Source organism: Antechinus flavipes, chromosome 1 (genome assembly GCF_016432865.1).
Source record: "Antechinus flavipes isolate AdamAnt ecotype Samford, QLD, Australia chromosome 1, AdamAnt_v2, whole genome shotgun sequence".
NCBI classification, from domain to species: Eukaryota; Metazoa; Chordata; class Mammalia; order Dasyuromorphia; family Dasyuridae; genus Antechinus; species Antechinus flavipes.
Window position 1 is genome coordinate 553,697,690 of NC_067398.1, and position 14,023 is coordinate 553,711,712.

At 36.6% G+C, this 14,023-nt stretch overlaps 1 protein-coding gene across 1 annotated transcript in view; it reads left to right on the forward strand.

Annotated features, from left to right (window-relative positions):
• Positions 1-766: 766 nt before the first annotated feature.
• ELOVL2 (ELOVL fatty acid elongase 2) overlaps positions 767-14,023 on the forward strand; it is a 102,562-nt gene continuing 89,305 nt past the window's right edge. Inside the window, exon 1 of the mRNA XM_051970689.1 lies at positions 767-937. Within this exon, the coding sequence (XP_051826649.1) occupies positions 935-937 (3 nt within the window). The 5' untranslated portion in view covers positions 767-934. The remainder of the gene's footprint in view (positions 938-14,023) is intronic.

Genomic DNA, 14,023 nt, shown 5'->3' on the forward strand with positions numbered 1-14,023 from the left:
GACTTAGGATGCAGAATAAATGTCACGACTTTGGATGAATCTCTTACTGTTACTTCTGTGCTCCCCTAAGCACACCTCCTAAGCACAGAAGTCCCACTTCCCTTCCGTCCTCAACAAATCAGCAAAACGAAAAACAACAAATTCCAGCAATCTTATTGAAGGGGGACCCTTCCCCAACCACGTTGCCTTAGAAGAAAAGGGGGGGGAGGCAAGAGAAGCAATCGCTTCACCTTCGACACAAATACATCTTATCTTGCACTCTCTACACCCTCCCCAAACAACCACTGGCTTTTCTTTTGAGGGTAGGTTCAAAGAGAACTGCGAGCTGCGGGACCCGTGGTGGAGCGTCCTTGGCTGCGAATCTCCGCCCGTCCAGGAGGGGGCGGTGGCGGAGCACCCGAGACCTCCAGTTTCGAGGAAGGCTACCGGAGCCAAAGTGGTAAGGTAAGGTGTAACTGGAGGTGTTGGTTAGAGAGTGAAGGGCTGGCAGGAGGTCCGGCAATCTGTTGTCTCTTCCTCGGCCCCGCCCTTCCATTTGTGTTGCCCCCTCCCTTCGTCTAGCTTCCTCCTCCGCCTTCCCATGCCTGCAGTGCAGGCTTCCCTTCCCTAGAGGGCGCAGCAGAAACGGAGTGAGAGACTGAGGGAAAGCCTTAGGAGCCTCGGGGCCGCGAGGCTGCGAGGGAGGGAGGGGAGAGGAGGGAGAGGAGGGAGGCCGGTGCGAAAGGGAGGCGGGGGGCGGGGGGCGGGGGCAAGGCCGAGCCGAGCTTTGTGGGGTGTGAGAGTGTGTGTGCCTGGGGCGTGCTCTGGGGTGTGTGTGCGCGCGTGTGTAAAACCTTATAGAGGGCGCGCCCGCCGCGCGCGGGGCAGAGGGAGGCTGGATACCCTGGACAGCGCATCTCTTCGCTCCTCCGGGCTCGCAGAGACTTGGCCAAACATGGTGAGTGCGCGAGGAAGTGCCGGTGCAGGGACCCAGGCGGGGTAGGGGGTTAGAGGGGGGCGGCAGCGGCGACGGCAGCGACGGCGGCGGCGGCGGAGCCCCCCTCCCCCCGCTCTCCACCTCACTTGAAGGGGTCTCTTACACGCGCGCGCGCACACGTACTGGGTAGGGGCCAATGCTCTGACCCCGACGGCCTTGCCCTGCTGGGTGACCGTGAGTTCGCGCGCGAGCCCCAGTCCGGGGGGTTGTGAGGGAGGTAACGTGCCCGTCGAGCGGTAGACAGCCCGGCCACGGTGCACAGCCCCACGCAGTCACACCCCCTGGAACAGCGAGCCGGGGACACGAGCCTGATCTGGGCTGGTGACCACGAGCTGTGCGAGAGCTTCGCCACCTACTCTCTCCTGCCCAGCTATCGGGGGACAAATGGAGATATAGCATGTCCACTCTCCCACTATCCACTGACTTGTGTGCATCCACACCTACGGCATTAGATTAATCATCTAAAAAGAGCCCTGCTATCTGTCCCCCCAACCCACACCCCGACCCTGGCTCACGCGAGTGGGTATACATGCTTCTAATTACGGTCACGGCATGGGTTAGTCTTTGGTCCACTTCAAGGACAAGATCTTTATAGAATGAGATCCGTGCGTTCTCCACCTCCCAAACCTCTTTCTTTTCCCACTAAAATTTCTTTTAATGGTGACTCTTGTGAAACTAATGAATTTGGGCATGAATTTGTCTGTGGTGGAAGAAAGCCCTTGGCCTGGGTTTCACAACACTTGACTTCAAATCTAGTCTTAAAAATTAGTAGCTATGAGATGTTGGATGCCGTACCTTCTTCTAAACGTTTCCTCGCCTGTAAAATGTTTCCGTGTATAATTTGGGAGGTAGCTCCAAGAAAGGAATTTGATAAACCTTAAAGCATTTTGGAAATGAACTTGTCATTTCAATTTTATTTGTACGTTTGTTTCTAGCCATATATTATAAAAATCATTATGTGCCCTTTAGTAAGCACATAGCGTCTGTTATATTTATGGTACCTACTTTTCAACAGTTGTCTTCTCCTTTTAGTTCTTAAAAACACTTTGCTGAATACCAGTCTTTGTCCCCAGAGAAGGGAATGGATGGATGGCTCAAGAGCTTTTGCCTCTAAACTTGACCTTGTAGCTTCAAAGGGAGAAAACATACTGTACTGTGCTATCAGAACCAGCATAAAACAAAATCCTGGATAAGTTGTTTTCTTGTTCTTCTTCCAAGACACATGTGGTTAGAGTTTTCCATTAGGCCTTATATTTCACCTTGAGTCTTGCCCTCCTTAGTCTTCCCCAGGTCATCCAGGACTTGTCAATGTCCAAATCCTTTCCACACTCAAATTTATCAGTCCTATTATCTTATCCTCTAAGAAACCAAGTATTAACTTGATAGAATGATAAAAAGTATTCAGGGTAATGTGGGAGTCAGTCATAGGATAATAGATTTTGAGTTGGAAGGGACTTTAAATATCATCTAGTCCATTTTCTCCTCCTTGTCATTTCTCAGCTAAGGAAATCCATACTCAGAAATAAAGTAGCATAGATAGTAAATGGCAAAAACAGAATTCTAACCCAATTCCTCTGACTCCAAAGCAATTCTAGTGCAGAAGGCTAGAGGTCTGGTTGTTATGTAACTATTGATGTATATTAACTGGGACTATCTGGAGACAATGTGTCCAACTTGCACATCTTATCCATTGTTAGATCTTAGTCTGAAAGTGATTAGATTAGATGAGATTTATGTTTTTAGACATATCCTTCATAGTTTACAGGAAACCAATCATCTGTTTTACTTGTGCATGAGACTGTCCCTGTATTTTATGTTGTCCTCTTCCTGACTGAATGCACTGTATGTGCCTTTCAATCTTGAAAATCAGATTTGACTGATCTACTTGGGGCTCAAGTTTTTGTTCTGAGGTGTCTAGAGTGAGAGTTTTTCTTAATTGAAGATATATTATCTGGGAAGATTTATTATCCTAAATCAAGGGATAGGATCACTTATAAACATTTTCTCTGTTGTTACAATGATAGTTTTTTCATGTTGTAGCAAAAGGTGTGATATTGATGCTTTTCAAAAGAAAGCTTTTAAAAAGAATACAATGAAAATGAAGTTTCTAGATGTCAATTACATGAAACCTTGTAACACTTATATTTATGTGTAAGATGAACTGGAAGGAAAAGGAAATGTATCATCTAGTCTGTTATTTTGATTATTTTGAGATAATTCTTCTCCCAAGAGTTATATTTTTAAATTTACTTGGCTTGTGTCTATTTGAGTAGCGATTTGGATATACTAGATTACTTAGATTTGTTAATCATAGTGTACTCACCTGGAATTTTCAAAATCTACTGCTGAGCTGATCACTAAAAATTGAGAGATAACTAAAAGTTATTAGTAAGAGGGTTAAAGTAGCCCTAAGGAGGAGCGTAAACTGAGTGACTTTTTCAGTTGCTTTCCACTTGTATGATTCAGTACTAGTGTCTTCATTCTTCAGGTAAGGGTTAAATTAATTACTTTAAATTTTATTATCACCCATAACATGTGATAATGTATATACAGACCATAGAGAATCATTCATTGCCTGTAGTTAGATTCATTCTTAGGGCTCCCAGACTTCTCTTTGCTGGTCTGTGGAATGATTTACACTTTTTTACTTTTAAATTGGCTAGTGTACTAGGTGGAGGCCATCCAATGCTTCTACTTCTTTCCCAAAGTTTACAAATTACACATTTGTATTTTTCCTTTCTCTAATTTGTACAGGGTCTTTATCTACTAGTCATTCTAAGATTTTATTTAGTACCTATAAATAAATTCTTTAGTGGAAACGTTTAGAAATTACTAAGTGTATATTATTTTTTAAATTTCTAGTTGTCCATTCATGTATATTCTTCCTTTACTTTAATCTTCATATTTCTAGTTTTGGTAAAAGATTCCACCAAATTTGGGAACTGGGAGTTTGATTACTTTCTCGAAATGATCATGTTTGTAGTTCAGGGATCTGATTAAGACATGTTCTATTGATTGTTACTATGTATGAATTAAAAATTTCCCTCTCTTTTTAACTCTTAGTATTCCTTTGAGTGCCTTATTGCTATAGTATGCTTTTTGAAACAGAAAGAAAGCTACTCGTCTTTCAGACAGTGTTCTTTCTGTTTCCTATCGATGATAGTAATTCCACCAGCTCTTCTGTCTACAGTGTCTGAAATCTGACTCTTTCCCCTTTTTGCCTCATACCCAGGTTTTAGTCAAATATTCTCATACTTTCACTTAACAGTATCTTTTTAAAAAACTCCTTTCTTACTAATTGCTATAATTCAGAATATCAAATAGAATAGCTATTTTTTTTTTGCCTTCATTTATGCAGATTTTCCTTCCTGTTCAGCAATGTGATATAGTAGAAGAAACACGGGCTATGGAGTCAGACTATTCAAGTCCATGCTCTGATGATTATTAACTGTAATGACCATGGACCTTATTTTCTTTGTCTATAAAATGAGGGAAATTCTAATTATTCTAACTACATCATAATTGTTATTATAAGAGTATCAAATGGTATAATTTATGAAAAGCATGTTTATAATCATAAAGTTTCTGTTGCTATTTCTCCTATTTGTAATAGTTTTTTTCTCACAATTCTATCTTGTTCTTTCATCTGCATTTTTATTCTGTCATAAATAATATTAATTTTCTTTATTGAGATTATTACTAACTTTTCTCCTTTATCAAAGAATCCGAATTAATGTCTCTTAAGTGATAATATGACATTTAAAATATCACTCAAAGTCATTAATAAAATTGGAAAAATGCAGAAAGAGGAATAGCAAATTGAAAGGAAAAATAAAATACTTCCCAGCTTCTAAGATTCACTGTTGTTTTCAACTAGTGGTATTGGATCTGATACATTCTTTATGCCAAAGCATGTGTGTTCTCTAAGCACAGAGTAGAAAAGAGCTTTCTTTAATTTTCCTCATATTTCCTCCCTTACCTAGGATTACAGCCAAGTGAATGGAGAAATCTGGTGAGATATTGGAAATTGAGGAATTTGATGAGATTTTTGTAATGGTAGGATTTTTTTTTCTATGGATCTATATTAAGTTTGCAAGGGGAGGGAGGGAATAAAGGGGAGAGAGAGGGGGAGAGAGAAGGAGAGAGAGAGAGAGAGAGAGAGAGAGAGAGAGAGAGAGAGAGAGAGAGAGAGAGAACAAAAGTACAATTCTAAGATGATTTAGATTCATTAAAACATTGTAAAGATGACTTTAAACCAACAAAAAAGTGATATAGTAACATTAAACTTTATAGCCTTACTTTAACTTAATCCCTATTTGTAGTGAAAATCCTAGAGAGATATGGAAATAGCCCCAAATCATTAGAATGAGGAACTAGGTATTTTCTGGCTCTAACTCAGCCTCTCTTCTCTCAAGTACTGAACATAAGAAGATTGGCAAGATAACCTATTGTTCTTCTTTTCTGTGTTGAATGTTGAACATGACACTGAATGTTAGTTTATTTCCCATGAATAGAAAGATTAGGTTTCACACAACTCTATGGTTACTGATAGTAATAGAATAAAAGCATTGACACTATGCTTCTAAGCACTGCTATAAGGATCCTAAATTTTAGGGAAATGTTTTCTTCTGTATAATCTGTAACTCCCTGTCTATCTCTCTGTTTCTGCCTCTATCTATTCAACTCTCTGTCTCTCTCATAATAGGAGAACATTGGATGAGTAATTTCATTGATATAGGGAACTCCTCCTATTAATGCAGGTCTGTGCCTTTTCTATAAATAGACTTACAGAGTTGCTTAAAGCTTTGAAACATTAAGTGACTTTCCTATTGTTCCTGTTGTCAACAGTATGTGTCAGGACTTGAACCTGAGTTGTTCTGAATCTAAGGCCAGTTTTCCATCTACTATTTTGTGTATGTGTGTGTGTGTGTGCATGCACGTGTGTATACATGTACAAACAAGGATACTCACAGAGTCAACAATTTAAAAAAAATTCAAACATTTATTAAGCACTAAATTTCAAGGCATTGTCAGATTTGAAGAGAAATATTAGATGTAATCCTTTCACTTAAGGAGCTCATAATCTAAGAGGAGAAATATGATATGTACACAAAATAAACATAATATAAAATAGTGTGTGCTGACTGCCTAAGAAATGTAAAGACTATCTGGTAATTAAGAAGAGTATCTAAGAAATTCATTAGATAAGATACTTTTATATTGTAATTAATTAAAATTAGTTATTTGTTTGAAGTAAGCTGTTCTGCCATTATTAATCATCTATTTACCCTTTTTAATGGGAACTCAAAATGTGATCTTCTGAATTTACAGAAAAGATAACAGGGGGTGATTATTTACTTTTTAATAAAATTCATTATGATAGATTTCTTTTAAATGGTAAATCTACTTCATTTATATGATTTAAATAATGGAAATTTGTTTTACACAAACATGTTTTCAGTTATGTCCAAGTCTTCATAGTCCCATTTGGGGTTTTCTTGGCAAAGGTAGCAGAGTAGTTTGCTATTTCCTTCTCCATCTTATTTTACAGATGAGGAAACTCAGGCAAACAATGTTTTTCTTTCCTTTTATATTAATATAGTCACTTATGTTTCATACAGGTTTTCCCTATTTCCCACTAGTTGATTTTTCTTCAAATCCGTCCATATAAGAGTTATAGTCTTGCCAAAAACAATAGGGGTGGAAGAAGCTTTGAGACAAGTCAGTTATAATATATGAAATTTATCTCTTGACCAAGAGAGAGGCAAAAATCCGGGGATGTGACCTCTGGCTTCATGTGCGACATAAAAAGTCCAAGATTTCAAACAAACAACTCTGGGAAGTTGGCTCCATTCCTGTGCAGCTTTGACTTTTCCAAATGACCCTGACTATTGGAACATGATATGTACAATACCCCATTCTTCAGGATTCTCAGGGACCAAACTGATGATACAAACATCAAAAAAAAAAAAAATTCAAATACAAAATATTTATATTGATAAATAATTTCAGAACCAATTAGCAAAAAGCCCAAAATGACAATCATTATCAGTACTCATCAAAACTCTACTATGTTGAGAATCATGTTAAATTATAGAGAAGATAAAGAATTTTGATAAAATACGGTTCATAGTTTTATGGAAGGTAAGACAAAAACACAAATATTATAGGATAAAGACATTAGAGAGTTGTCAAACATAATAAGATAAAATAAGGTAGTGTAATCTCAGGTTGTAAAAGGCCTTGAGTATGAGGAAAGAAGAGTTTGAACTTTGCTTGGGAAGCCCAGGAAGCTACTAAAGCCTTTTTAGAAGAGTAGTAACATAACTAGATCTAAATAGCATGTGAGCAGTAGGGGGCACTGTGGATAAAATACTGGACTTTGAAGTCAGGAAAACCTGGATTCAAATCTTGTCTCATATACTTAATTGGTTGTGTGATTCTAGGTAAATCATGACCTCTGTCATCCTCATTTTCCTCATTGTAAGATGTGGAGAAAAATAACGGCTATTTTGCAGGATTGTTGTGAAAATAGAATGAGATAACAGAGATAAAGTACTCTGTACACCTGAAAGCTCTTTATAAATTCTAGAGGCAGTTAGGTGGCACAGTAGACAGATGGCTAGAGTCACAAAGTCCTGAGTTGCAATTCTTCTTTGGACACTTAGTAAGAGAGTGACCCTCAGTAAATCATTTAACGTCTTCCTACATTTTTTCAATTATAAAATGGAGATAAAAATATCACTTACTTCCCATGATTGTCTTCTGGGTAAAATGGGATATTTGTAAAATACTTTGCAAATCTTAAGACACTTCAAAAAATGTTAGCTATTAGCAATATAACAAAACTTGGGATAGAAGAAGAGACAGTGAAGGTAGGGAAGTTATTACAATAGGGATAGTAATGAATTTGGTTTTCTATAGTAAGAATAGTCAGGGGGTATAGATTCAAGAAAAAATTGAAATATATGACCATACAGAATATGAGGTCAGGGATAGGGAAAAGTCAGAAATTACATTAAATTAACTTATTTGTTTAAGAACAATTACTTATCGGCAATAAAGAAGGACTAGAATCCTGGCCTTCTGAGTGCCAGTTCAGTGCTGCTTCCACTATGTCAACCTGCTTCCCACAGGAAGAAGGAAATTTAAAAGGAAATCTCAGGCAATCAACAAATATTTCTTAAGAGCCTACTATGTACCAAGTACTGTGTCAAGTTCCAGAAACAATGAATGAACAATCTTTATCTGAAGGGAAGCACTTTGTCTATGATTTATAAAAACTTAATTGTTTTAAAATTTGACTCATTTAGAAAGATTTTATTTAGGTTTAGTTTTTCAGGTATATATCTATTGTGTAAAGTGAGGTGCATTTTACCTGGCTTGACTTAATGGGGTTAGTGAACCTGGTTTAAGTGAAGGCTATCTGATTCTCTCATTAATATGTGTCCTTTAAACTAGAGGAAAAAAGTTATACTTTGTGGTGTGTGCCAGCCTGAGCCATTATGTTCTGACATTTTTTGTTTATCTCTCATGTACAGAGATAAACTGTGGGTTTTTGGTCAGTTTTGTTTAAATGCCCACGGCCCAATTATTTACACTTAAACAGCTTCCCTGGAAACTGTTTCCCTTAATGGCTGTCATGATTTATAGAAGGGCTAATGTAAAGAGTAAAAGGGCTGAGAACTTGAACTTAGGTTTGGGCAGAGGAATTCCCTGCTTTTGGTAAACATGTGTAGGCCTGGAGGAGAAAGGTTGTATAGTATTATCAGTTAATGGCAATTTATTTACAGTTTTAAGGTATGTATACTTTGCAGCTTGGTGGCACAGTAGATAAAGTGCTGGGCCTGTAGTCAGAAAGGCTCAACTTCTTAAATTCAAATCCTGCCTCAGACACTTAATGATACTTAACTGTGTGACACTGTGTAAATCACTTACTCCTGTTTGCCTCAGTTTCCTCATCTGTAAATTGAGTGGAGAAGGAAATGGCAAATTATTCTAGTATCTTTGCTAAGAAAACTCTAAATGGGATCACAAGGAATCAAACACGACTGGAAGACACCAAAATAATAACAACAAATATGTGTGGTTATACATGTAGATACAAATACACACACACATACACGCATATACATATATATAATGTGTGTGTGTGCGTGTGTGTGTGTATATATGTATATATATAGACATAGATATACAATATACATATTAAATCAGTGTCCTCTGTAAGGGGAAACACTTCATCTGAGCTGTTTCTAATACAACCTACTTAAGAGGGGACAGCAGCAACAACCAAAATGATAATTTAATTGAAGCTTTATGTATCTATTGTATCTCTTATTTTCTTACCCTCAAAGAATTCTATTTTTGATGGGGAAAAAAGGAAACAAAAATTTACTCTAAGAAAATGAGTTTCCACAGGAGTGCTTAAAAATGTTTCCAGAGCATAAATTTCAAAACTAGAAGCTTGGGGAATTTTTATTCCCTGTTTCTATGTGTATTTTTATAGCTCATTCATAAGCAAAATAACTTGCTGACTTGAATTTCGTTAGCCAGAGTGCTCAGAATTCAGCTTAAGAGTGGTGGGCATGTAGATTTAGGGGTGTAAATAACTGGCATCGACTTCAAGTAAGATTATCTTGTCAAGGATTTCTCCTTTGATTCATTGTCAGATAAATTACAGATTAATTCCACCCAAACATGATTTTCTTTGAAATGACCTTTATGTTCATTTTCTTTCTCCTTGACCAGCAAGTCAAGTCAGTTGTACTGTTATCCTGAATGTCTAGGGAATGTTTTTTCCTTTTTTAAAAATCAGTTATTTTTATCAATTTAATTTTGCATTCTAGGCAGTGTGCCCTTGTAGATAGAAAGCCACAATTGGAGTGAGAAAGAGCTGAGAACAATTCTTACCTGTAGTATATACTGGCTATGTGACTCCAGACAAGTCATTTCAACTCTCAGGGTTCTAGAATCTTGGAGTATAAATTGCCAAACAGGTGTCTTTCTGCATTATTAGAGGAAACTTCCTCAGTAAGTGATCCCAATATCAATTAAATCATAGGTTTGGACAAAAAACAATAGACTACAAAAAAATTAATCCTTTTTTCTTTTGAAAAATAGCTTTCCTGTTCCTATGCATATGCTCTATTTATATAAACCTTCTCGATTTGATAAAGCAAATACACTCTTAATGACTGTTAGAACTAGGAAGACCCTAAGAGATTATTTTAGCCAGTCCTGCCTTCCTTTCACTGATGAAGAGGCTTGGCTGTGCCTAAGGAATAGAATCAGTGAATTCTAGAGCTGAGACTAGGATCCAGATCTGTTTTATTTTTACTTAAACCACATAACTACTCCTAAGGAAGGAAGAGATGACTTTCTTAGTGAAGAAAGGACTATCTGAAATTGAGGAAGATGGGAGTGAGAGACCCATGTTCCTAAAGGGTCTCTGCCTCCAGTCTCTTCCTGTCTTCCCTCTCCAATCATTCTCCACAGAACTAACAAATTGATATTCCTAAAACATGTCTGACTATATAACTTTTCTACTTAATAAAGCTTCTTTGGTTTTATATTGTCTCTAGAATAAAACACAAAGTCCTCTGGCATTTAGAGTCCTTTTACCATCTGGTTGCAACTTACTTTTAAAAACTGATTTCACATTACTCCTCTTCATGAACCCTTAAGTTCCCACCAAACTGGTCTACTCGCTGTCCCATCTCTGAACCACGTGCTCTTCTCCGTTCTATCCACCAATTTTAGAATGCTTTCCTTCCTCATCATGTCCTTGGTTTCCTAGTTTCTTTCAGAGTTCAGCTCACATATAGCCTTTCTTGATTTCCCCGTTCCCATTTGACAGTGTCATTTGTCCCACCCAACTTACTTTGTATTTTCTGTGTTTATAGTGTCTTTATTTATTAAATTGTGTGCTCTATTTTCCCCAGTAGATATTAAATTCCAAAAGGGCAAAAATTGTTTTTGTTGCAATCTTTGTGTATCCAGGGGCCTAGCCTCATGCTAGGCATATACTTACTATATGCTTAATAGATAATTGTTGAATTAAATCTAAATGAATGAATTAGGAATGAAAAACTAAAAAATCTACTTTTGAAGATAATTAGACACTAAAGAACTGAAAAACCATAACTGGCCTCCTGTGGTCAAAGTACCACCTTTAATCTAAAACAACCCCTTATTACCAAGAAAGAAACTTTGTTGCAAATCTTAATAACAAAACAAAACAACTAGCTATGTTTTTTAAAGGAAGTAGATTATGGCTTTATAAGATTAGGCAGAGAGGCAAATACCTTACATGTTATAGGTAATCCAGTCCTAATATAGCTTCTTGTTTATTTTTAAAAATATGTTTATCAGGGCAGCTAGATGGTACAGTGAATAGAGTACCAGCCTTAGAGTCAGAAAGACTTATTCAATGTGACCTCAGATACTTGACACTTATCAGATGTGTGACCCTGAGCATGTCACTAACCCCAATTGACTAGCTAAATAAATAAATATAATAAAGATATGTCATTAAGATCAGAATTGTAAGCCCATTTATTTCTCATTCATAATACACATTCATTTAAAATTATCTTCTTATTTCTTAGTCAATAAGTAAATGAATTTTTATTGGGAACATGCTGTTTGCTGGGCTCCATGCTGTGCCCAGTAGAGGATATAAAAATGAATAAAACCATAGTTTTACTTAAGGTTGATGCATGGGATAATCCAATCTTGTGGCTTGATGCCAAAATTTATAGTGTGTTGACAATGCCTATCTCTTTTCAGCTAGGAAGGACATGGGCATTTAGCATTTATTCAATAAAAATAATAAAATTTGAGCAATAATTTTCTCTTCTCCAGCCCTATACTATTTCTTCTGCCAAGGTAGCTTCCCAGTGGCAGTCTGTGGTCTCTGCTCACAGAAATGAGTGTTTTGGGGCAATGATGTCTTTCCTCTAGCAGGGTCTTATGTCCTGACATTTGAATTTTTTCTCTTCAAGTTCCCTCTGTTCCTATACTTAAGAGAATTTGTCATAATTTTTCCTGTTCCCTAGAATTAGTTTTAGCTTTATGCAAGAGAAATTATCCATCCTAAAGGTACTTACAACTAATTAGAAGAAATAATATAATGCTAGCAGTAAAGAGGAGATCAATGAATGATATTTGAACTAGACTTTGAAGAATGAGTAAGATTTCTGTAGGTGGAGAATAACTATTTCTATAGAGTTAGGCAACAGCAATAAATCCATTCAGTTTGACATTAGACATAATAAATTTTTAAATACTTAAGCCTTGAAGGGCTTGCAATTTACATCTTTGGAGAAGATAGTAAGATCAGAAATCCATGGGAATACTGAAGTATATAAGTGATTAGTTTAGTACTGAAATTAGTTTAGTTGCTGAGAAGTAAAGCCTAAAGAAAGTTAATATGAAGCCCATATCACTCCAGGAAAAGCAGGATGAATTGACACATGGAGTACAAACTAAGAGTCATATGAAATAGAATGACATTCCTTCCCTCTCATGAGCCACTTGCCTTCATCTTGTTAGTCACAGCTATTTTAACTGAACTTTTCAAAGAAAGTGAATTTGAAGCAAAGCTGTAGAGATATGCTATCATAATTATAGTTTTGCTTTGAACTTTTTTTTACTGATAAGCAACACTGAACAAATCTAGCCACGGATTTTGTGAAGTCACTGAGATGTAATATTTAATTGTTTATTTTGTTATCTAGGACTCCAAGGATTGCTTATTATTTAAGTGTTGAATTTCACCAGCAATTTGCATAGGCCACATTCTGAAATATATTATGAGAAATTCATATATACATTTATGTCTCATGAAAATGTAAAATTGCTGAACTGTTTTTATTTTTAAATTTTAAATTAATAGATTATGGTTTACTTAAACTGGAAAAGAAAATGAATATGTTCCCTTGAAACATTAAGCCTATAGGTATTTTACACCTTATTAGAAATTACTTAACTAATCCAGTTTGTAATGAATAGATTTTCTGAATTGAAAAGACATTTTTGAAGGACAGTGCATCTAACCAATTTGGGCTAACACAGGACTCAGTGTAAAGAAATAGTGAAAGATAAATTTGTAAATGTGATATAGGGATCCAGTTGTGGCAAAAGTTGACAATCAGGCTAAGTAGTTGGGGCTCTATTCTGCAGATCATGGGAAACTATTGAAAGATTGTGAGAAGACCTATCATATAATAAGAATGAGAATAACCAGCATTTATACAGCACTTTAAATTTACAAATCCCCTGTATGATATGTTATCTCAGTTGATCCTTACAGCAGTCCTGGGAGTAAGGTACTACTATTCTTATTTTATGGATGAGGAAACAGGTTGAGAGAGGTTACCTGATTTGTCCAGAGTCGCTTAGCAAATAAGTGGGGTTTTTTGGGTTTTTTTTTTGTTTGTTTTTATTAGTACTTGCATTTATTTCAGGTATGCATTTATATGCATATTACTAAGCAAAATTGGATTGCAAACAAATATACAAATATCTTAACAAACATTATCAAATAATATAACTGACACTAATGTTATAAGCATATTAATGGAATTGGTAAGGAAGAATCATGGAAAAGGACTGTAGCTATGGCATTTTTCTTTTTAAACAAGACAAAACTTTCAGTAGCACCATAATGGCAATACTTAAAAGAAACGAAGATAGAACAGTTTTATTACTATTTTTCCAAAATCATTTGCTTTGCATTTAGTGAATTAGGCAGGAAAGTGAAAAGTGCATGTATTTTAGCCAGCATCAACTTCTTTAATAAGCAAATTTTAAAGAGAATAAAGCTAGCCATACTGGGAATCTACCTTTTGTACCTGTGTGAGCCTGCATCATACTCTGATTCAAAGTTTGGAGATGAGCATGTGCTTTATAAACTGTTGTAAAACTTGTCCCTTAATGCCTGAGTGAGTCTTTGGTAGACTTTTTCATTATCATTAGCAATAAGAATTATGTGTTTCCTTATCTACCACAGTCATTTTGGGTTCTGTGGTTTTTCTTCATAAT